Source organism: Rutilus rutilus (assembly GCF_951802725.1).
Source record: "Rutilus rutilus genome assembly, chromosome: 1".
NCBI lineage: Eukaryota > Metazoa > Chordata > Actinopteri > Cypriniformes > Leuciscidae > Rutilus > Rutilus rutilus.
The window spans coordinates 50,199,159-50,225,514 of NC_140209.1; the positions used below are offsets into that span (position 1 = coordinate 50,199,159).

At 38.5% G+C, this 26,356-nt stretch overlaps 1 protein-coding gene across 3 annotated transcripts in view; it reads left to right on the plus strand.

Moving 5' to 3' along the window:
* The window catches only part of tanc2a (tetratricopeptide repeat, ankyrin repeat and coiled-coil containing 2a), a 164,973-nt gene that overhangs the window by 74,032 nt on the left and 64,585 nt on the right, over positions 1 to 26,356 (plus strand). For 2 of the 3 annotated variants that reach the window (XM_084405786.1, XM_084405787.1), the window contains one exon: positions 9,265 to 9,362. In XM_084405786.1, the coding sequence (XP_084261912.1) occupies positions 9,299 to 9,362 (64 nt within the window). In that variant the 5' untranslated portion in view covers positions 9,265 to 9,298. Of the gene's footprint in view, positions 1 to 9,264; positions 9,363 to 20,362; positions 20,941 to 26,356 lie in introns of those variants that run through there. The other variant, XM_084405789.1, reaches the window with a different exon arrangement.

The following is a 26,356-nucleotide window of genomic DNA, read 5'->3' on the forward strand; positions in this document are numbered from 1 at the left end:
ACGCTGCTGTTGAATCCATCAACCTCAAAACGGTGGCTCAGGCCAGCGAGTTTTATATGCCTTCAGTAGCTCTCCAGTAACAGTGTGACATTTGGAAAAGTCATGTTCAGAGCTTGAGAAGAGATACTTGACTTAAACACACTGATCATTTTTGGTCCTTTAGATTTGTCTTGCTATCTATCTATCTATCTATCTATCTATCTATCTATCTATCTATCTATCTATCTATCTATCTATCTATCTATCTATCTATCTATCTATCTATCTATCTATCTATCTATCTATCTATCTATCTATCTATCTATCTATTATGGTTTTTATTAATTGGTTGTAAATGTTTTTATTTGTTTTTAAAAAGTTTTTTGTTATTTATATATTTAGAAAAATATTGTTTTATTTATTTATAAAATATTTGTATTTATTTTAAATGTATTTGATTTGATTTATTTTGATTATATTTGTTATATATTGAGTGTATGTATGTGTGTGTGTATGTATGTATGTATGTATGTATGTATGTGTATACATATACACACATACATACATGCATACATACATACAGTGGGTACGGAAAGTATTCAGACCCCCTTACATTTTTCACTCTTTGTTATATTGCAGCCATTTGCTAAAATCATTTAAGTTCTTTTTTTTCCTCATTATTGTACACACAGCACCCCACATTGACAGAAAAACACAGAATTGTTGACATTTTTGCACATTTATTAAAAAAGAAAAACTGAAATATCACATGGTCCTAAGTATTCAGACCCTTTGCTGTGACACTCATATATTTAACTCAGGTGCTGTCCATTTCTTCTGATCATCCTTGAGATGGTTCTACACCTTCATTTGAGTCCAGCTGTGTTTGATTATACTGATTGGACTTGATTAGGAAAGCCACACACCTGTCTATATAAGACCTTACAGCTCACAGTGCATGTCAGAGCAAATGAGAATCATGAGGTCAATGGAACTGCCTGAAGAGCTCAGAGACAGAATTGTGGCAAGGCACAGATCTGGCCAAGGTTACAAAAAAATTTCTGCTGCACTTAAGGTTCCTAAGAGCACAGTGGCCTCCATAATCCTTAAATGGAAGACGTTTGGGACGACAAGAACCCTTCCTAGAGCTGGCCGTCCGGCCAAACTGAGCTATCGGGGGAGAAGAGCCTTGGTGAGAGAGGTAAAGAAGAACCCAAAGATCACTGTGGCTGAGCTCCAGAGATGCAGTCGGGAGATGGGAGAAAGTTGTAGTAAGTCAACCATCACTGCAGCCATCCACCAGTCAGGGCTTTATGGCAGAGTGGCCCGATGGAAGCCTCTCCCCAGTGCAAGACACATGAAAGCACACCTGAAGGACTCCAAGATGGTGATAAATAAGATTCTCTGGTCTGATGAGACCAAGATAGAACTTTTTGGCCTTAATTCTAAGCGGTATGTGTGGAGAAAACCAGGCACTGCTCATCACCTGTCCAATACAGTCTCAGCAGTGAAGCATGGTGGTGGCAGCATCATGCTGTGGGGGTGTTTTTCAGCTGCAGGGACAGGACGACTGGTTGCAATCGAGGGAAAGATGAATGCGGCCAAGTACAGGAATATCCTGGACGAAAACCTTCTCCAGAGTGCTCTGGACCTCAGACTGGGACGAAGGTTCACCTTCCAAGAAGACAATGACCCTAAGCACACAGCTAAAATAACGAAGGAGTGGCTTCACAACAACTCCGTGACTGTTCTTGAATGAACAGAGCCCTGACTTAAACCCAATTGAGCATCTCTGGAGAGACCTGAAAATGGCTGACCACCAACGTTTACCATCCAACCTGACAGAACTGGAGAGGATCTGCAAGGAGGAATGGCAGAGGATACCCAAATCCATGTGTGAAAAACTTGTTGCAATTTTCCCAAAAAGACTCATGGCTGTATTAGATCAAAAGGGTGCTTCTACTAAATACTGAGCAAAGGGTCTGAATACTTAGGACCATGTGATATTTCAGTTTTTCTTTTTTAATAAATGTGCAAAAATGTCAACAATTCTGTGTTTTTCTGTCAATATGGGGTGCTGTGTGTACAATAATGAGGGGAAAAAAAAGAACTTAAATGATTTTAGCAAATGGCTGCAATATAACAAAGAGTGAAAAATGTAAGGGGGTCTGAATACTTTCCGTACATATATATTAAATGGTTTTATTTATTTTTAAAAACTTTTGTATTTATTTTAAAATATGATTTATTCTAAATGGATTCTTATTTAATTATTTATTTTAAATTATTTTAAATATTTTTTGTAATAAAGTTATTATGGATATTTAATGTTTTTTTACATTTTAATATACAGTGAAAATTGCAATTGATCAGATTTCTTTTTGTATCATTTAATAACAACAATTGCACATAATAATTTACTTTAATTTACACACTTTTTAACAAACACAAACCCATTATTATACGGCATAGCATAAATGTGCATATTTGCATTCATTTTCATTCTAAATACAGATCAGTTTTTTCATGTGAGGGATAAATTAATCCACCCATCCCTAATGGGGGTGTTTATGAAACCTATATGTAATCTATATGTAAACATTTGGTGCCACTAATGGATCAATTTCTGACCGCTACTGCTATCTGGAATATCATGAAGTTAAATTGAAAAGAGCAAGCACAGTTTCCATGAGCATTTTAGATTATTACAAACAATTTGTTGCTTGCTACTAAAAGGAGCTCAGCACACCCACCTCCCTCTCCATGAAATGTAGGAGCAGTATTTTCAACAACCTACCGAGTGCAGTAAGAAAATGGCTGTCATTTACGAGCTGCTGCTCCCAGCCAGACTTCAATGTCTGCAACTAACATGACATCCCTCCTGCTGTGGCCCATCAGTCCGGAAGATTCCATCATCGTGATGCAGGCTGATGACTTGTGGCAGGATACCTTTAGACAGTCTGTGTTTAACAGTGAATTAAGGAAGCCAGTATTCCTGCTTTGATTCTGATAACACACAGGCTGTTTCTTAACTGATAGCGAAATTATGAAAGTCTTCAGTTTGATAAGGAAGATTTTATAGCTGATAGAGCATGTAAATCTCTCTGTTTTGATGCCATAAGCTGTTGAGATTTCAACAGGCTATGTTCTGTAGGCTGATCTGATTTCTAATGGCTTATTTGTTCATAATGAAACTTCAGGTGTTTCAGAAACGTGTGTTGATCTGTAGTCCAGTGAGTCATTACCTGATGTTCAATGCTAAGTCAGTGTCAGAATCAGAATCAGAATGAGCTTTATTGCGAAGTATGTTTACACATATGAGGAATTTGTCTTAGTGACAGAAAATTTAAATATAAAAATACACAATATTCAAAATAGACAATGTGTGTACAGGTAGGTTGTTAGCCTATGCAAATGTAAGGCAATCTATATAAGAGGTATGGTGTGCTAAATATACTGTACGTATAAATAGTGTTTTGTATTGCACATGTTTATTTGCCCAGTGGGGGCATTTAACTGTTCATGAGGAAGATGGCCTGAGGAATCTACCTCATGAACAGTTCAATTATGTGTGCATATGTAATTTACAAAACAAGCACCTGAGGCAGAACCAGTACACTGATTGATTCAAATGGTAATACTTTGGTCCTTTGGTTGACAAATAATGTATGTCTATTATTGCATGTTATAGGTTACAAAATTCAGATAAGATAAACTGTATACTGTAATTTACTGTAGATGCTGTGTCCGTTTACGGTTTCTTTTTTTTCACCATTTTTTGTTATTATTATTGTAAATCGTCATTTTTCATGAATCAATTTGTCACAAACTTTAAATGATCATTTATAATAATAATAATAACAAAAATATTAGCTTTTTATAGTTTTGAATGAATTATAACACCATGTCACACTGCTGTTACTGCTTTTCATGTGCTTCCCATTTTTCATACTGAATAATTACCATATTCAAATACCATGATATTTTGATAGAAATCAGTTACCGTGAGTGATACCATGTCCAAACTAGTATGGTTGTACCATGGTGCTTTTCATTGTGTGGACAGATGAATTATTAAGAGTTAATGTGTGTGACTGTAACCCTGGTATGAACTCTTTCCCCTGAGGGGCTTTTTTCCACCATTTTTTTTTGTAATCTTTCTTAGTTCGTCTGTCCCACTCTGTGTTGTCAGCCCTCCTTGTCCTAGTAATCCAGTTGGACAATCTCACTCAGGCCCCCCTCAGCTAGGCGGGATTAACGGTGGACACACACACACACACACACGACAAAGCTGAACATTTGGCTTTGGCACGCCGGGACTGTCCGATTACTGGCACTCTTTTGGAGTGTGTCATTCATCTCACTGCTATTGTTTAGCTCTCAGACAAATGTCAAAGAGATAAAGCAAAGCACAGCTAAATCATATTCATCCCTTCTCCTACAAGCACTTACAGCCTCTGTCAACACAGACTTCAGAACCAGACACACAGCTCTCTTGATGAAAATGATGCCTTAAGGCCGTTCACACCAAGGACGATAACTATAACGATACAGTTCTAAAAATCATTCCAAGTTTAAAAGAATAGCAGAGTTCACACCACAATGATGGTGGTGTGAAGGGGAACAATATCGTTGGAATCACTGTCATTTTTTTTTTTTTTTGTCAGCTGATGAATGATAAAAAAAAAAACACTGCCAGCCAATCAGAATCCATCTAAAGCAGATGACGACAAAACTACAGTGCACGCTTAATGTAAACAGAATGATGTTCTGTGTGTCTGTGGACACTTATAGTAATCGTTATAGTTCTCGTTCTTGGTCTGAACGGGCCTTCAAGCGAATCCTAACGCCTCAAACTAGTTCCAAACAGTTTTTGATTAGCAAATACACAGGTCATTAATACTGACAATGTTTAAATGAATGTAGTATGAAACCCTAAAAGATTTGCCATTGTGTTCCCAAGATTTTTCCTATTTTGGCAACACAATGTCAAACAATGTTTGTTTGTTTGTTTGTTTGTTTGTTTATGTTTCAAAAACATTTCCACTGTCAATGTCAAATGATGTTTATTTGTTTTAGGGATGCACGATATATCGGCCACCATATCGGTATCGGCTATATAGGGCTGTCAAAATTGCTCAAAAATGACGTTCGAATATTCCCTCTAAAAAACACACGAATATTCGAACATCTGGTTGCGCATTTTGTCAATGACGCGCATTACGTCAATAACAGGACAAATTAATACAAAGAGACATAACTACTTGTATAGGTAGTTTATTTAAGTTTAAACATATTTGACAACGTATTACCTACACAAAAACAAGTAAATCACCTAATGGCCAAGACTGCAGACCTCACTCTCGCTCACTCGCACTTGCAGGCACTCTCTCTCTCTCTCTCTCGCCCTCACCCTCATGCTGCGTTCACACCAAACGCGAATAGAGCGTCTGGCGCGAGTGATTTCAATGTTAAGTCAATGTAAAGACGCGTTTACGCGCGTCTGGGGGTCTTGCGGCGCGAATGAGGCGTCACGCTCTCCGCGCTTCAAACTTTTGCTTTTGACGCGTGAATGGATTCAAAATGTTCAAGAGTCCAACTAGACGTGGTAGACGCGAATCCGACATTGAACGCTCCGAGCGAGCTGTGCTGTGGTAAACATAGAACTTTTCCTTGACATGAAATGGTAAATAATCAAACCAGTGGAAGCCTGCAGTGCATGAAACTGCTGTATCTAACCTACCTTATTCATGCAATATCTATTTAGTCAGTACAGTAGCCTATACTTTAGTAATGTTTCTGTTTAACGTTAACGCCTTCTTCCTGTGACCTGTCCCCACTCGCAAAGCAGACAGCCGTGCCTCTGCTACCGCGGGCGTTGTTCCACATTCGAATATAAATTTTCACATTCGAAATTCTGTTTTTTAAAACTATTCGAATATATATTCGAATTTAGAATATTCGTTGACAGCATGTTCATTTTTAGTGTTATTGTTATCGGCAATAAAATTTGGATTTCGATTTTATTGGCCAATATATTGGTTTTCGGCTTTCAAATATAAAGAGTTATCGGTATCGGCCTACTTTTCATATCGATTTGTTTTGTTTATTTGTTTTGTTATTTGTTTAAAAATGTTTCCAAAATGTCAAACAATGTTATTTTTGTTTTTGTTTATCTTATTACTTGTTTGATTTTAATGCTGTGTTTGTTTAATTCTCATTTGTATTCATCCATATTCAGTTATCGCACTTGAAGAGAATCACAAAAGTTCGAATTTAATGGTAACTTGAAACGCTATCGGTTCTTGCATGTTTCGTAACTGATCGAGGTTTGAGAGCTGTTGCTGAAGGGAAGATTTCCAGCATTGGTAGCTGTCCTCAGACTTCAGCATTATTAAAAAAAAGATTGATAAATCCTTCCGCTGCGCCATTGCAGATGCCATTTGTCACTTTCCCGACTTTCAATCAAAGTCTCTCATTAGATTGCGTGTCAGCTTTTCTACAGACATCAGGACCTCATTAAAGCGCATGTCCAAGTATGAGAGACTGCTTTGGGGAAATAGCGTTAGTCTCGTCACTCTCACGCTTAGGCACGGTTCACTCGGCAAACAGCAGCAAACCTCGCTACGCTGAGTTACGTCGTCTCTGTTCTTCATCAGCTGACAGAAGCACAGCCTCAGGATAAGGTCATCCTGTTCTTACTCTCGCATCTTTACTCAGAAACTGTTGCACTCCCCTTTTCGCTCTCTATCCATCTTGTCTTGACTTTTTTTTCTACCTTGTATGTCTGCTGCACCATTGATAACAAGTTTAACGTTTGCATTAAATAAAAAAAATAAAAAAAGACTGGAATGGGAAAAACTGAAACTCAGGAATAAAGCAGCTCCAATTGGAATAGTCTACCATGTTATAGAATTGTATCATAATAGCACATTCTTATTTCTAGTGTACTATGGTTTGGGAATATTAATTAAGATCTTGTGTGGATAGCAGTGCTCAAACTGCTCATTTGGTCTCCAAACTTGAAGGGTTCTCATCTGGTGCTCTTTGTACACCAATCAAGCACATTATGTAATAAATAAATCTACATTTAACGGTGAGCTCACTCATTTGAGAGTGCTTAGTTGTTCTAGAGGTAGTACTGTTGCATAAAGTGTAAGTGGTCCTATATTTGAATCTAAAATTAGCTGTTTTTTGGGGGGTTTTTTGTGAAAAAAAAAAGGAAAAGGTTTTGTGGGGGGTGCATTTGGTTGGATTTTATTTTGCATTTTCTCTGACTTGAATAGCTTGACCTCATTTGTACGGCATTGTTAACGTTTTAACATTTCGTTCCTCCTTCACATTTTGTTTCTAGTAGGTGAAGAGACTTTTTTTTTCATGACCAGACAGATGCGGCAGGACGTTAAGCATGCAGATTAAGTTCAGACAAAGTTACCAAAATGGTTAAAGCAAATAGAATTTTTGACATTATCTTCAATACTATACAAATATTTGTGACCCCCCCCCCCCCCCCCCCCCCCATCCAAACTGAGTCACTTTCACATACTTTTTGCTTTCTGCCAAAAGTGGCCCAAGCATATTAGTAGTAAACATGTGCCAATGCTGGCTCAGCAAATGGGTGCATCAAGTGCTAGAAAAGAAGGATATCTGCCCGTCGCTGCTGATTTGAAATGCATGTGTGCACATACACACAATCCCCCACTAGGACATGTGTTTCTCATTTGTGTGTGACCTCAGCCAAGATCACTTCTGGAGGTGTGGAGGCCCAGATTAATACTGTAAAACAAAGAAGAAACCGAGTACATGGTATACTTGAGTGCAGGGGATTCAAAGTTCATGCGCGCCCCTCTCTCTCTCTCTCTGTCTGTCTGTCTGTCTATTTTCTATCTACCTTTCTGTCTGTTCTGTCATTCTATTTGTCGTTTTGTCTGTTCTATCTATCGTTCTGTCTATCTCTGTTTCGTTCTGTCTGTTTCTCTATGTATCTTTCTATCTATCTATCTATGTTTGTATGTACATATGTCTGTCGTTCTGTCTATCTCTGTATTTATAGTTGTACCTGTCTCTCTATGCATCTTTCTGTCCATCTAGCTAAGAAACCATGTGGCATCTGTCAACAAATGACAGAAAAGTTAGAGAAATGCTTCAAAGCCATTTTGTGCAATTATTTTACCAATTAACCAGCTAGTCCTAAGGTGATTTGTCTTCTTTTTTTTTTCTTCTTCTTCTACATCTACCAATGTTTGACAACCTCGTTGTTGTTGTTGTTGTTGTTTTTTTGAGTACATGTAGTATATGTATTGTTTTAGAAAATCAAACAAACTTATTTTTGTAAAACGTGACCATTAAACATTCATACGTGAAGTGTTCCATAAGTGCTTGTTTTGTGGACTACTGCTTTGCTAGACTACCTTACAAAATCTGTTGTGTTCTTTATTATGAGTTTGGCCTTTTTGCCAAAAAAGGATCAGGAAATGTTGCAAACTGTATTCGAACTTATGTCACTTGCATGGGTGCCATAGCTCATTTTGAGAGGTTGAACTAACCCCTAGATGTCAATTCCCAACATTCTATTCTATTCTCAAACGCATACGTGCTCTCTTTATATATGTGAATTCAGCTGCAGAAAGACCCACCAAAGAAGTAATTTAATTGAAATCCACTTCCAACGTCACCTTCAGCAGCAGAACAAAGTGTGTCTCTATCTTGTGCTCTTTCACACATATAAACACACACACTTAGCTCATACATGAAGTGGTAATTAGCAGCATCGGGGTGTGATCCATCCATAATGTGGGTGTTGAGTGAGACCTAAAATAATCCAGTGAAGAATGACGAATCCCACGAATGAAACTCATTATCAGCTGTAGTGTTCCAGCAGGCTGAAGGCTCTGTGTACCTGAAACATATAATCACAGGCTTCCAAAAATCCCCTCAATAACTCTTTGTCTAGACTTCAGAGCCAGTGTGCGGCGAACATCATCAGTCGAGCTGCGTTTTTAAAGAGATCACACGTTGTGGGAATCGGTGTTGATAAGCAGAAAGTGATTTGTGGGTGTTGTTACAGATGTTGTTTTTATAGGTTAAAACATAGTGCCAACTGTTTTGTTGTTCAATGTTTGTGCAGCATATTTTTTTTATTAGTAGTAGAAATGGTCTACTAAAAAGGCATATTTCATTATTTTTATTCGTTCTATTTATACAGTACATGGTGTTTTCATTTGTTTATTCAGGTTTTTTTGCTTGTGTTTCTCAAAGTGCTGTATTTTTCCCCTCTTTCTGCAGATTTCTCTATAGCCTGGTCCAGAGCTGTGCAGTCATGTTCAGGAACAGTCTGAAGATGCTGCTTGGCGGCAAATCCAACCGCAAGAATCGAAACAGTGGTAGGTTGAGTTAGTCGTCTTTTTAATATCTAAAGCTTCCCAAGTACAACCATGCCTTTAGTGTCATGTGAAGCAGGAGTGTAACCATGTGAGAGTTTGTTCTCTGGATGTGTTTTTGTGTTACAGCTGTGCTCTTCTTTAATTGTCTGTCCATCATATCTGTCAGATGGCTACCGTATTTTACAGAAAACTTTTTCACACTTGGTTAAAATTGCATTGTTGTATGAAAAAAAAAAAAAAAGTCAAGTCTCAGTTTATTATTACATCCAGAAAGAAAAAGAAAGCAGTTTTTCTATCTTATATCAGTTAAATCTTATAAAAAAGCAAATTTATGCCTTTTTTAAGTGTAGACATAAATAATACCCATTAGACAGTCGCTAATTTATAAAGTTATGCAAATGATTTAGCTAAAGATAAATGATTAAACCATTTTTGCCAAAATGGTAGCTTGGAGGTAAAGTATGTTCAAATATTCAGTATGAAACCCTTTTTGGCTGATTATATGAAAATGTGAATAGTGTGCAGCAAAATAAAATCTAAACATAAATGTTTCATTTGTTTATATTCATAGTATATTTTTATTTGAAACCTATTTCCCAATTATTCCCATTCCCCGATTAATTCTCCTCAGCATGACCAAGTTAACCCAATAACATTGACCAAAATGCGTCAATGCACCACTTTTTTCCCTGTAAAGTTTTAGTTTTACACTGTAGACAACCCTAGAAAAAGTGACACAGCTTACCCCACTCTCATCTACACTGTCTGGTTCTCACGAATTGTAAACATATAATTTAGAATCAACTACAAACAAAACATTTTTTTTTATAGAATAGCTTGGGGAGAATCTAGCAAGCTACAGGCTAACTAACAATGTCAAGGCTGTGCACTAACAACACGCCTCAAGATCCCATTCTGTTCACGCTCTGTCTAGCATTTTTGAGTTTGGGAATATGTGTGTGTTTAGCTCTCAGAGAGATTTCAGTCTTGTGTTGAGGAGATTACAATAGTCAGAAGCTACTGTTGGAGTGAAATGAGGATTCCGCAATTGAACCGAGCCAGATGAAATTGAAATGGTGAATGGTTTAGCAGAGTTTGAAAAGAATGTGTGTATCATACAACCCCCCCTTTTGCTGTCTGGTTACTATCTACATCTTTTTCCTCCTCCGGTTAAGGCATGTTTCGCACCTGAGAACGCTCATATTAACAGGTTACAGCATTCACACTGTAAGCACTGCGGTGCTGTATTTTGAATATAACTATTTAAAAAAAAAAAAGTATATTTAAAACAAAAAAATCTGCTAATGTAGCAAGACAATATACAAGATTTTTAAATATATATTATAATTTTTTCAGAAAGGATGCATTAAATTGATTTGAAAACGACTGTAAAGACAGTAGAAAATATCAAATAAATGCTGTTCTTTTGAACTTTCGCTTCCTCAAATAATCCTGAATCATCCTGGTTGCCACAAATACATTAAGCAGAACAACAGTTTTCATCTGATAATGACAACAAATGTTTCTTGTGCAGCAATTCATCATATTAGACTGATTTCTGAAGGATCTTGTGACACTGAAGACTGGAGTAATGATGCTGAATAAATTGCATTAAACAATATTACAATAGTTATTTAATTTGTAATAATATTTCACAATTCAAAATTACTGTGTTTGCTTTATTTTTTTATTAAATAAATGCAGCCTTGCTGAGCACAAGCAACTTTTTTGAACAGTAGTGTACATTCTCTTTAAACAGGTCTTAATATCTTATGCAGTGTTGCTGCTCAAGCAAATAAATCTTGTTTGAAAGATATATTTTAACTGGGAAATAAAACTTAAAATACTTTTTTCAGCCGTTTATCTTTACTCTGGGTTTGGGAGTCATTCTATGTAGATTTATTACCATGTGGATATAAATGTGATTCTTACTCCCGATTTCACAACGATCAAGTTCTTAATAGTTGTCAATGGCCAGCCCCTTATAAACATGTTATAATGCAAGGACAAAATCCACACTCAATGTAGTAACCCAGAAATCACGTCTGTTACACAGAAGAAACCCTGTCAGTGTGAAATCATGAGAACCTGCTGTTGCAGTCACACTGCCGCTTCACTTGCATGCTACTTGTGCGTGTTGTGTGAAATGGGCCTAAGAGCTCAGATATGCCAGAGGGAGACTGCAGTTGTAGAGAAGTTTCAGGGTTGTGGTAGAGGTGAGCAAAACAGTTGTGCTGTGTGTGATGGATGAGGAGGGTGTATGCTTTCCTGTGTGCTGTGTTTGCCATTCGGTTTTCACTGAAGTGTGGCTCTGCGACTGCAAGGACGTGCACGGCTGCAAACTTTTGTTTACCACACACACACAACATGTACATCCACTCAAACATACACATACTTGACTTCCCCCCCCATACCCCAGGTCTGTCTGAATCTCCCATAAAGGTTTAGTCAAACAAGTGGCAAGTCTGACTCACCCAACAGATCAGCCATTCATCTCAGTGAGATGTGTATCAAAGGGACCTCACACTTCCCAGAAAGACCTCCTGTCTTTAGTCCGTGTCCTCAGACTGTGGATGAAATTCATGCTACTTTGCTGACTTCTTGAGTCATTTTCTCTTCAGGGACTCCAGCTCTTGAAGGGGCCTATTTAGTTTTACTCCAGTGTAGTTTAGGGTGTCATTACTGTCACAGGTTTAGATACATGTAAAGTCATTTGAATGGCCCCATTGAGAAAAAAAAAAAAAAACTGACCGTAATATGTAAAATTAGAAACTATATAGAAGCTACATTGAGGGCCTCATTAAGCAAATTATATTTGTTAATCTATAGCCTACTAGTTAAATGAGAGTAAGCAGCATTATGGAAGATATAGAATCAAGTTGATGGTCATCAAGAATCAAGACATTCGGACAAAAGAAAAACTCACTTTGTTGTAAATATTATTGATAACACTACACTGAACTTTGTGTTTGAATACAATTACTGCGATTCATTTAGTTGAACTGTTCATTCAAATGGTTTTCAGTGAACTGATTCACTAAATCAATTCATAGAACCATTTGAACCAGGACCCAAGTATCTTTTACTACTTTGGTGTAGTTATATTATATTATATTATATTATATTATATTATATTATATTATATTATATTATATTTTTGCTGTTAGGGGTGCAAGTGGATCACAACCTAACTATAGTTTTTTTTTTTTTTTTTTTTTTGCTCAGTTAAAACTAAGCTGGATCTCCATGCATTTTTGTTATACAGAAAAGAGCCATTGTGTTCTACAGGGAAAAAAGTTATTCAGGTTTTGAGGAACATATGAGAAGTTAAATTAATTTTTAATTTAAAGCAAGTGATTTGAGTTGATGGATTTACTGTACGTACAATAAGCATGCAATATAATTCTCTTTTTTTTTGGAATTTGCCTTTGCATTTTGAAAATAAGCTTTTGGTTGTTTGATTTTGTTCTTGAAGTTATTATATTATTTTCCCTCAAATCTTTTACAGTTCAGTCGAAGCAATAAAATAGGCTCTTGTGCTATCAAAGTAATAATACGTACAGTACCTCACACCTGAGTGGCAGCTGAAAAGTGCAATTCTTGTATGCCAATTAGTGTTGCACGGTGTACCGATACTTCAAAACGTCACGATACCTAAATTTATCAGTATCGATACTTAAAATAAAAAAAACGCCTCCCTATGGACGTCTGTTTTTTTTTCCTGACGCACGCTGCAAAGAACCTGCCGCTGTCAGTGTCATGTGACAAAACACTACAGCGAGATGGCTGCATGTGCGAGCACAAGTGGTCCACGACTCGTAGAAAAAGATGACGCGAGGAGTGACATATGAAAGTACGTTGCCTACCTTGCTCTGTTGCACGGTGCACCGATACTTCAAAAGTAAATCGGAAATTAAAAACGTCACGATTCCTTAATTTATTAGTATCGATACTTCTAAGAATGACCGCGTTCCAGATTTGTAAGGCCGGCGACACACTGGCTGCGTGTCGTGTCCGTTTTCATTTCGGCTCCCATGTTAACTGCCTGCGTGACACACGCGTCTGGGCACAGCTCGAGACGCGCGGAAAACGTGTGCATGCTAGAAATAGAACCGACGCCTATTTTTCACGCAAGCGTGTTGGAAGCGTTCCCAGGCAAAATAGAATAGGAAAAGATGTTTCTATGTCATTTTGACACGAATACATATTAATAAATGACATTTTGATGTTTGAAAGTTTTGACATAAATACAATATAAATGTAATTTAAAAAAATATTATCGATTTTCAAATATTGCACCTCTCAATACAGAACGAATTATTCTGTAGCCTATTTTGCCGTCAACACTGCCGACGTTGTCTTTGCTGCTATATATTTGTTTAACATGAAGTATAGGCCTTCGACAACTCTCTCCCCACATGTCAAATCACCAATGAGGCTTATCATATGTTACCAATATTAAACATTGTTTAATATAATCGCTGTTCATATTTTTATTCAAAGTTCAGAATCAAGATAAAGCTCTTATGTTTCTTATGATAAATGAGATAATGCTGCTAAATTTATAAAAATTTTTACCTTGAATGTCATTGCTCTAATTTATTTTTTATATTTTTATATTTCATATTTTGTTCAAATGTTTAATATATCTGCTGTTCATATGTTCATTTATTAGTGTGTTATATGATTAGAATGTTGTCCCGGTTTTAAAATAAAGCACAGCAATGATATTTGAGAGTGTTGAACTCCCTTTTCAGGAAAAGTATCGAAAACGAAACAATAATTTTGGTATCGTGACAACACTAATGCGAATACTGGGTGCCGTAGACTTGGGATTTGGATCCAAGCCCAGTTGTTCCCTTTAAATTCATTACATGCCTAGACACCAATTCTCAATCAGTGCAGAAGATGTGTCCTGTTGTTGAGGCCTGTGGGTTTGTCTGTTTTGTATGACAACTGTATTTTTGTATTCGTCTTTGATCTCGTCTTTAGACTGGAGGATTTCCACAAGGTTTTTTTCATACAGTAATAACTCTCTTCACTCGGCATGTCTCTTCGAATCCTGCAGTGCTACATATGTGGAGTGCCTATGAAGTCACTGGTGTCATTTTTTTCATTCCTTTCTGCCTTCTTTTTTTCTGTTAGTATTCAGCTAGATGCAAATGCAGCTCTCTCGGCTGAATATATTTGCCATAAATTAGATCTGCACAGCCAGCAACTTACAGAGCACAGCAGAGGAACTGAGCTCCACATTGGAGAAAAAACACATGTCGCAGGGCGATTGATGGTTAGCCTCTAGACCCCTCAAACATCGTGAGCAGAATCCTAACAGTCTCAAACAGCTGCCAGCAGCTCTGACCCATGAGCCCTGTGTGGTTTGAAAATGATGCAATCCGGTAAAAGAACCACAGACGATATTTTGCCTCTAGCATGTCATTGTGCTGGCAGATTTTGCCAGACATCGTTGTGGTTGATTTGATTAGTGTAATTATTTATTTAGAGAGAACTTTATACATGCTTGATGAATGCTGATATTGGAATATTTGGATAATGTATGGTGAAAGTGATATCTGTTCATTTTAATTGGACAAATTTGGTTCAGGATTGATGCCAAAAACCAATGTAAGCTACGGAAGACATTATTTAGGGTAACGCAGCAAATTGTTTCCTTATATAATATAATATATTATTTTACCTTTGTTGGTTTGAGCCAACTTTAGACTAGGATTGTGTGGAATTCAAAACTGAATTGAGAATGCATTTTAAATTACAATTAACTCAGGTAGCAGACAGAATGTAGAAATTGAATTTAAGGTAATATAGTTGGAATATAAATGAATTGAAATGTAAAGAAATTTACATAACTGTTTTTTTTATAATTTTTTTTAATTTTTTCCTAGAACAGCAATGTTTGGTGAGACAAACATTAATTGTTGGTTTGAAAAAGTCTTGTTTGAAATTTTTGACTTTTGGATGGATATAGATAGATTGAATTGCAATTCATTAAATTCCTCTTGTAATTCAAATTATAAATCAAATTCATGTGGGGTGTGGCCACTTAAATTTTAAAATCAAGCTATTTTTTTTTTTAAGGGAGCCAATTCTTGAATGCAGCATTTTGCACAACCGTGGTTGGGACATTAGGGGCTTTCACACCGAATAGTTCTCGGAACTTAGTTCTAGGAACTAGCCACCAGGGTGGTTCCCCGAGAACTAATGGTTCCCCTAGGAGCGTTTTCTGGTTGCATTCGCACCGCTAGTAGTAACTCTGAAGTGGCGTAAGCCGCGCTCGTTGTTTTGACTTTTATTTTGATGCCCCGGCTGACCTGAGAGCGTTGAGAACGCCAGAGCCTGAGCAGCAAACAGCGCTCGCATTCTTCGTGTTCATTAGTTTACGATCTGTCTAACAGTCCTGTCTAATACATTATTGGATAGAACTGTTATACATAGAAAGTAGACAGTATATGAAAAGTTATAAGCGTATGCCGTGTGGTTGATGTCCAGTGTTGCTAGCTGAGCAGAAATACATGATCATGTTTAGCTTGGTCCCCTCAAAGTTGCGTTGGATTTTCTTCTTAGTGTAAAGGGTAGAGGCCTATCTATCACTGGTTTCCATGTTCGTATAGTTAGTTTCTGGAGTAAATATATAGGCTATAATCTCTGTGTTTACATAGCTTTTTAAAAAATGGCAGTTGCTGGTGTTTCGCATGCGTTCGGCCAATCCGCGAACACTAATGTCACCGATAGTTCCTATAGAGCTGGTTTAGACCCTACTCTGAAGTAGGAGCTAAATTAGTTCCTCCAAAAGAGTTCCTAGAATTAAAATCATTCCTAGCTCCTGCGGTACGAACACGCCGACGTCCGGGTACTTTCGCCAATAGTTCTAGGAACTATGAAAAGGTTCCTCCGGTGCGAAAGCTCCTATTGCTTTACTGATGGAAACACGTTATCTTAGATTGTCTCAAAGCCTGGTGGATGAAGCCCAACTCTGTCTTGTATTTGCAGGCTTTTCACCAGGCTGGTTTTAGAAAATCCAGTCAGGTGTAGAAAACCAGTTAACATACTTTAGAGAATGGAGCCCTCGAAGCTGTTGACTTTTTGCAGCTGTTGGATCTTACAGTTCTTAAGAAGACTTCAGAGTCTTCTCTAAAAGCTAATAATGTAAAAATGTCCCATAGCCCCATGTTTTGGTCAAATTCCCTTTCATAATTTTTTGGGAAATTTTTCTTGCTTCAGCTCTGCACCTCTACACCAATGTCACTGTCCTTTCTTGCTGACAGAAACTGATCTTCTGCCCAACCCACGGTGAACTGCGTGCCAGATGGGGTCTATTAATGTGGAGGACTTGTAGGACCAGTCATCTTCCCGAAAGAACAGTATTGAATCAAGCAGTTTGATAGAAATTAGAATAAATTTAATATAAAATAAATATGTGGTTCTTAAGTGTTAAGCCCCATTCATACCAAGAACGATAACTATATTAGTGCCTACATCAACGTATGTTTAGTTTTTTATAAGCACACGCTGCAGTTATGTCTCCTCTCACTTTACATGCTTCTAATTGGTCGATGTTTTTATTGTCCATCAGCTTGAAAAAAATTATTCTGAAAGAAATACCAACAATGTATTTCATCTGTGTCGATATTGTTATGTGGACCATGTTGGTGTGGACTTTCTCTTTTCTCATATTCAACTTTATAGTTATAGTTCTGGATATTGTTATTGTCTTCATTGTGAACAGCCCTTTAAACTTTATTACCCTCAAGACCAGTGAACCCTTCATATCCCTGGACTGGTGCTTCAAAGAGGATTTTAGAGAAAATCCCACATTATGAATCTGGCATGTCATCATGTATTGTGTTTTGGATTGTTGGCATTTGAAAGGAACAAAGCGGTTCGTGGGTAGATGTGCTGGTCAGCATACTTCCAGTTCGGTAGGCAACAGACTAACAGCTCTTAATTAACTTTTAATGGTCTCCTAATAATCCTATTTCATTGTTATATTCTGGCAGATACATGAAGCACATGGCCCTACTGGAATAGTCCAGAATGGACCTTCAGGAATGTCCCTGCATTGCCAGATTTGGCTATACTTTGGCTACCCGTTTGCTGGTCCTCTCATAAAGAGGTCCATCAATATCATCTGGACTTTGCTGGAGGGTCATGGAGGGCTCCTCATCCTTCAATGACTCCAGTCCTTCCAGAATAACCTGTTCTCATGTTAGTGTACATCCTTATTTTAGGGAGTGATGGGCCTCTTTGACATTCTTATTTCATGCTCTATTTTACACCCTTGAATTAGGTGCACATGTTTGGGCGGGAGATTGCTACATAGAGCCAGAGATCAGAGAGCCACAAATCAAGCTAAATAAGCAATGGCGGCATTTGTTTCAGTTGCATCAACTTTAATTATAAAATCATTTCAGTATGTATTTTCAAGTCCATTGACTCTTTGTTGGATCTATATATACTTAAATCTTTGAATTACAGGACAGACAGCTTTCACAGTAAAACCATAGGCTATGCACGTCACAGTTCCGGGTTCGAGTGTACTAGGCTATCAACTTCCTGTTTATACACGGACAGATATGGCTCTCTTTTATAGTCGCTGTCTTCAGAATTTACCTCGGCAATATAATCTTACCTTGAATAAAAGCGTATGTCCTCATCGGACCCAGCAAATCTCTTGAGACCAAAGCGGTGTATGATCTTTGTTTGTTCCAACTGCTTCCGTACATCTTCTATCTCCCTTTTTAACTCCTCGTTTTCATGTAGAACCATGTCCACAGCTGCAGCTTCGGGAACTGAACAATAATCATGTCCAGTCCTCTCCACATCAAAGTCCATATCTTCTTGGTCTACGTCCGAGTCAGGATCAGGGGTCAGCGGTCTCTCTCGACGTTCCCAAACACTCAACCTCGGCGGCTGCTCCTGGTAATGGTTCCACTCAAACAGTGTAGGGAGAACACCTTTTTTCAGACGGTTCAGACGAGCCCCTTCCATAAAGTCATCAGGTCTGAAATGAACGCTACACACCTTTTGTGTTTTTGTTGACTTGGAAGTCATCTCTCCTGATCTGAACGATCCACTTTTTTCTGAGATCCTCTTCCACTGGAAATGAATGGAAACTCAGTCGAGTTGTATCTTGCCGACACAACGCACAACGGCACACAACAATGTTCCGATCTAGGTCGCATTAGCTTTTGGTATCGGAAAACCTTTTTCTCCATGGTTAAGCTGCCAAAAACTAGATATAAGAACAACCAGAAATGTTTGTCGCTGTTAAGTTACGTGCCATACACAAGGTTATCGCGTCAGATGTAAATACAGAACCGGAAACTGTTAGCCCAGTAGAGAGTGTAGTCGGAAACACGTCACAATCCCCGCTGCATAGAGCCTATTGTGCATATTTGAATGATTGTAGTGTCTTGTCAATGCACGTGTATGTACATGTTTGCTTGCTATACATTCATGTGTGCATGTATGTCTGTTACCTGTGTGTGTGCTTGTGTGTGTGTGTGTGTGTGTATGTGTGTGTGTGTGTGTGTGTGTGTGTGTGTAGGTATGAATGTTTTACTAAAATTACTATACTATACCATAGCTAAACCTGCTAATTAGAAGGGGTGTGTATACTCTTGGTCATGTAGTTTGTTGACAGTCTGATTAGAAGGTATAATATTTTCCCACCCACTCTCTCTCTCTCTCTCTCTCTCTCTCTCTCTCTCTCTCTCTCTCTCTCTCTCTCTCTCTCTCTCTCTCTCTCTCTCTCTCTCTCTCTCTCTCTCTCTCTCTCTCTCTCTCTCTCTCTCTCACGCACACACGCATTAACTTATGTAGATATCCGAATGGGACAATACCATTAACTTGTATTGTTTTTATGCAGCTAATTATGAATACCATAGACTAACCCAGTGCTTCCAAATCTTGTTCCTGAAGGCACACCAACAATTGACCGTTTGGATGTGTCGCTAATCTTGACCCGTCCATTTCAGGTCTTGAGCTGTGTCTGAAAAAATACCATTATATAGGGCACTTTTTGAGTGGACAGCCATTTGTTGTGGACGTTATCGAGCGCTATCGAGTGCACTCATTCAATCCCACAATGCACCACAGTAACGAGTATACAACGATGTATGCTCAACGGCTAGAAAATTCCCATAATCCACTGTGAAAGTCACGTGTCGAATGAATTCCCGCGTCTGACCAGATGGCGGCGCCCGCACCTGAATCATCCATCAATCCATTATCTTAACCACTGGCTACAATCACTCAACGTGGCTACATTCGCTCCCTCAAGTGAACTATATTTGTGGACTATAGGGAATCCACACTGGTGTCTTTACCAGCTTATAAATTGAATCAGGTGTGTTTGATTAGGAAGTGTTTATGGTTTTGTCAGATTCAGCTCACTTCTGCGGACAAATGTATAAGCTCCAGCTCAAAGTATAGCTAAGTATGCACTCATACACAGACATGCTGTACACACACTGTAGTTAAGCACTTTGTCCTTATCAGTGGTGCAGTGACTGCAACACTTCTGTCCACTCAGAGGAACTTGAACGTTAGAAGGAATAAATACCTCAGCAGTTTCAGCTGAATCTATTCTCTAGCCTTTTGAATTCTGGTAAAGATGTTTTATAATCCACCTCAAGTTTAAACACACAATGGACTTTTCACAGCTGTTAGAAGTGTGTAATGTAATAACAAGCATTATATTATTATATTATATGTATACTGTATGTATATAACTCTGAACAAGACCAATTAACAGATTTGATTCAGATGTTCCAAAAAATCTGAATTTTGTTGTCTGTATAAACAAAGCCATTGTGTTCTGTACAAGAATGTGTAAAAAAGTGTAGATACTCTTTTCAACACAACAGGCAGAACACACAAGAGAGAGGTTAAGAGAATCTGAACAGAGAAAAAAAGTTTGAGAGATACAGCTGAATAGCTGCTATCGAGTGGGAGAAAAAGAGAGAAGAGGAGGAGGAGGGTGCGTCTGTCCGCCTCGCTGATGAGTGAACATTTGTGTGTGTGTGTGTGTGTCGGGGGGATGTATGATCTTGGCGCATGCGCCGGTACCTGGCAGTCGCCCTCAAGACTGCAGATAACTCTCTCTCTTCTCAGCATCACTCGTCTAAGCATTTTTCTCATTTTTTTCATTTTCTTTTTTCTTTTTCATTAACCTGGACTCCAATTTCTTCCATTATTTACCATGCATCTTGATTTGACTGTGTTGGGATGTGGATTCTTTGAACCCACAGAGGTGAGCTACAAGGTCCTGAGGTTTTTGGGTCGTGCTGACAGATTTTGGGGTCTCGTCCGGGATAGATCTTTAGCAACAGACCTCTGATAAGCTCAAAGGAAATACCCCAACGGATTCAAATTCAAGACAAGATTTTGACAACTTTGAGGAGCCTGTAGGACTTGACTTCATTCCGTCTTGGGTCCTTCATTAAAGCGAAGGGTAGCAGAAACGCTGGTGACAACGTGCCCCATCTGTCATGTCACGAGAGTGATGATTCGGGTCTCACTGATGTATCTGACTTTTTCACCTTTGTGGCTTCCTTGACGTGTGAGTATGATTTCTGTGGCAATCTTTGTTAAGTGATCACCGGATGAGCTTAATGAATTTTATAACTGTAGAAATGAGAATACTGCTGGGAAATCAAAGCCAAATCTGACACGCATACACTCACACATTTAGTCACTTGATCACTGAAATTTTAACACCTACACTACTGTGGGCAAACAGACACACACACAATCACATAGTCACCTACATGATCCCTCCCTATCAGTATTCCTCGCCCACTCAGCGGTGTCAGCAGAGCGAGAGGAACTCAGTGTGTGTGTGTGTGTGTGTGTGCGCGTATATGTGCCTGCGTGTATGTGCCTGTATCAGTAATCTGCATTTCTCTGTGCGTTTGAAAGACGTCTCTAGTGCCTCGTCTGTTCCTTTGTGGGTGAGGGATGTGCAAATCCATTCTGTACTGGGTTGACGCACTCTTCTGTGTCCTCCAGGGCATTTTGGGAAGTACAGTTTGGTGGTGTGGTGGATGTTTCAAAGCGTGGGACGTAAGCTAGGACTTTGTGATTGGGATAGCACAGAACACTTTGGGCCAGATGTACTAACGCTTTTGCGCCCACTTGAGGTGTATTTGTTCCGCAAAGTGTGCATAAAACCATGGCGAGGTATGTACGAACGGGACGCACCGAGATGAAAGCGCAGACTGCCTGTCGCGGGAACTGAAAATGGCAAAACGCGCTTTTCGTGTCATGCATATGCATTCATGGGATGGTCAAGGGGAAAGTGGGAGTGTCACATAAAGAGATGGGAGGGGAAGCGTAAACTACAGAAAAAGCCGGTGAAAGCGCGCCTCTATTTTGCGCTGAAAATTCTCTGCCTCTTAAAAGCAGGTGTAACTTAGGAAGCGGGTTTCCTGGCCTGTGCCCTGTTAAATGCAACTTTTTCTTTGGTACGGCGTCTGAGGTCCTGCCACCTCTTTTTTTTCTCCGGCCTTGTATGATGTTTAAATTTGCTGTTACCTCATGAACAAGCAGATCATCCTTGTTATCGCTAAATTTTCGTTTTCGCTGTTTTGCCTGACTTGGTGGCTGATCCATGATGGAAAGAGAGGAGGAGGCCCATTCAATTGCGCGTTTAAATACGCGCAATTTACGGTATAGTGGGTGGGGACAGGCGCCGATTACCTGATGAACTGCAGGTTTGGTACATAACACGCATACTGCGGTTTCACATCAAGCGCTTTCTGCGTCTTGGCCATGGCGCTATTAACGCTGCGTTCGCAAATGTACGTACATCTGGCCCTTTGAATCTGTATTAAACGTAATTTCACAGCACAATTCCCAATCTTTCCTAGTCTTTTCTGAGTGCTGTGGAGGATACAGCAGACCACATTGATCCAGAATACTTTGGAGACTGTTCTGCATTGCTGCAGGTAACAGCGCATACATGATCTGATGGTCACACTTTAGATTAGGGTTCAATTTTCACTATTAACTATGATTTTTGCTTCAATGAACTCCTTATTATTGCTTATAAATAGTTTGTAAGGTAGCTAAGTTTAGGTATTGGTCTAGGAATTGGGTGGGATTAAGGGATGTAGAATATGGTCATACAGAATAAGGCATTAATATTTGCTTTATAAGTACTAATATATAGCCAATATCCTAGTAATATGCATGCTAATAAGCAAAACTAAACTAAAGTGTTACCCACTTTTCAGTAGCAAGATGTTAAATACTTCAAGCGAAATCAAAGAACGAACTCATGTGACGTAATTTCACGTCAAGGTTTTTTTTTTTTTGTTCGAAAAAGCTTGTAAACACCTTTGTACTACCATTGGTCTGTGGCAATTACATAATAGGCAGGTGTGCGCGGAGGCTTCACCTTCTTACCCGTGGAAATATTTTCCGGTTCATTTCTCCTGTTCAGTTCATCGAGGTTAGACGTCTGCGAGTGAAAACTTGGTAAAGATTTAATAGGGTAAAGATTCTTGATTTTAAGCAATCTATTGTTTAAAGTGCTATATCCACGTTGCTATGATCAGATGCATTTCTTATGGTTTATTAAGAAGCTGCTTGCTGTTTTCTCAATTTTGTTGAGTATTTATTTTGTTACTGAGAGGAAAGCATGCGGCACATATTTACATTTTTATCTACACGTCACTCTCAGCAGTATTGGAGGCGTCGGATGTTGGCTAACAGTATATCGCTGCTCACGTATTTCTAACTTTGTTTTACCCCAAAGTGAAGAACAAAAAAGAACTTTGCCGTGAGTATATCGGGGCCTTTAGTCACTACATACTTCCTACCATATAGTAAGAGAACGACAGTGTGCAAGACGAGTAGTTAATTTAAATACTTACTGTTTAGTGCCTGGTTAAACTGGATCACAGATGGTTAGAGAGTCAGAAGCAGGTTTTAAAATGGCGTAACCATTTGGAGGATTCGGCTTGTCAGTTAAATGTTTTTGAGAGCTAAATGAAAATGAGATAGGAGAATTCGAATTCTCCTGTATTAAAGGAAATTTTAGTAGTTCGGGCCTAAAGATACACTGGTACAAATTTTCTGCCTCACCACAAATCAGTTTTCCCACTGAGATAAGTTGAAGATGGGTTAAGTGCGTAGGATTATGTGGTGCCTACATGCTTTCACTCTCTTTTTCTTTCTCTCTGCCTCTCTTTCCACAGTGTCTCACAGGGCTAGGTTAAGCTAGGTTGTGCTGACAAAGCGTATATACAGGATTTATCACGCCACGGCTGTTGCTAGTCAGATCAGACAGAGTTGAGTCTTACAGTTAGATCATCCATAAAATTCTCTGAGAGCTCTAAAGGGCTCTTTGCATTGTAATATAACAGTGTAATGAAACCGCCACTAGCTTCTATACTGTATTTAAGTAGTTCATTGTTTGGCATCTTTAGAGCTGTTTGTCATATTAGAGTGACATTATAGAGTTAGATCCTGTATATGCAGTGCCATATGCAGTGCTTTTGTATGATATTACTGTACATGCTTCCTTGCTTTCATGCTGCCTTTAGTTGCCTTTATAGGTGTGGCATCTAACTTTGAATATACAGTTGTGGTCAGAATGAATGGCACCCCTGGTAAATATGAACACAAATAGCTGTAAAAAATAAATCTGCATTGTTTATCCTTTTGATCTTTCATTCAAAATATTTGCAAAAATCTAACCTTTCATTGAAGTAAAATAATTGAAATTGGGGGTGGGGGGAAATCACATTATGAAATAATTATCCAAAACACGTTGGCCACAATTATTGGCACCCTTTTATTAAATACTTTTTGCAATCTCCTTTTGCCAAGATAACAGCTCTGAGTCTTCTCCTATAATGCCTGATGAGTTTGGAGAACACCTGACAAGAGATCAGAGACCATTCCTCCATACAGAATCTCTCTCAGATTCCCAGATCCATGTTGGCGCTTCTCTTCAGTTCACCCCAGTCATCAGGTCAGGGAACTGGGACAGTCATGGCATAGGCTTCATTTTGTGCTCCGTAACACATTTTTGTGTTGATTTTGATGTTTGTTTTGGATCGTTGTCCTGATGGAAGATCCAACCACGGCCCATTATAAGATTTCTAGCAGAAGGCGTCAGGTTTAGATTTTTTATCTGTTAATATTTGATAGAATCCACAATGCCATGTATCTGAACAAGATGTCCAGGACCTCCAGCAGAAAAATATGCCCACATTAAAGATCCAATGGTATATTAAATTGTACACATGGGGTACTTTTTAATCCTTGTGTGCACCAAACCCATCTAGCGTGTATGCTGCCAAAAGGCTCTTTTTTTCTTTTCTTTTTTTTTTTTTTTTTTCATCTGACCACAGAACCCTGTGCCGATTGAAGATCCAGTCGTGTCTGACAACTGAATTTGCTGGAGTTTGTTTTTGGACCAGCGAGGAGGATTTTTCTAGAAAGCCTCCCAAACAACATGTGGGGATGTTGGTAGGCTTCTGACCCCAAGACTTCTCTCTAATCTCTGCAATTCTCCATCTGTGGCATCTCCTTGGAGAGTCTTTGGCCACTCAAACTTTCCCCCTCACCGTGCATTAAGACAATATATAGACACACGTCCTCTTCCTGGCAGATTCGTAACATCTGTAGTTGATTGGAACTTCTTAATTATTGCCCTGATGGTCAAAATGGGGATTTTCATTTCTTTAGCTATTTTCTTACAGCCACTTGCTATTTTGTGAAGCTCAACAATCTTTTGATGCACATCAGAACTATATTCTTTGGTTTTACTCATTGTGATGGATGATTAAGGGAATTTGGCCTTTGTGTTTCCTCATATTTAAACTCCTGTGAAACAAGAAGTCATAGCTAGACAATTTCATGTTCCTAGTCACCCTAGTTTGCTAAAAAAGGTAAATATTAATGGGAATATACTTCAGAGATATGTTACTCGTAAAAAATTCTAGGGGTGCCAATAATTGTGGCCAACCTGTTTTGGAGAAAAACATTTCTTTCATAATGTGATTTTCCCCTCCACTTTCAATTCTTTTACTTCAATGAAAGGTTAGATTTTTGCAAATGTTTTGAATGAAAGATCAAAAGGATAAACAATGCAGATTTATTTTTTACAGCCATTTTTTTATCATATTTACAAGGGGTGCCATTCATTCTGACCACAACTATACTTAAATCTTAGAAACTGTTTTTAATGCATGGGAGGAAGGGTTAGGCGATGTATATTTAATATTAACAACACATCTGTGAGCAGCACTGTGAGTACTGCAATGATTTTAATGCACATTTTTTATTTGACTCTTAGCTTCCCAACTATTATAATATAGTCTATTATTAGTCAATAGACTAATAATATATCGTCTAGCTCTACTAACAGGACAGGGTAGGTTTGTTTCTTGGGTGGTGGTGTTTTTACAGATTTGTGGAGCTGACTTTGATGTGCCACGGGCAGCTGAGCCTGACTACTAACCACTAGATAAGGGCTCAGTTTGGATGTAGACCGCCTTGAGTGAAATAAGAGAGAGTGAAAACAGAAAAAGAAAGGAATATATCCGACTGCTCCAATATCTTTTCTGCAAAAGTCTGTGTGGCCAGAAAAAAAGACTAAATTATTCATCAGTGGCCGACTACACCCGAGGATCACATTTCTAGACGTGCACACACTTACTTTAGCAGTACATTTGCAAGTACTCTGTGGAAGCCTGAACCGATGCTCACTAATAGGCTCCCTTTTAATGCTGAGTGAACATCAACCAATCTAAGCAAGCGTGTCTGGTCAAGCATAGTACAAATCTGGGGAGATTTTTTTTCTAGTAAAAACCATTTGATGTTTTGTCAAACTGAATGAAAATAAATAAATAAATAAACGCATTAGAAGTCCAAGGAAAGGAGGGAGCATTTCTAAAAAATATATATATTTCAGTCTGCAAAATGGATCAAATGATTATGGTAATGCTTTCTCTTTTGTTGAC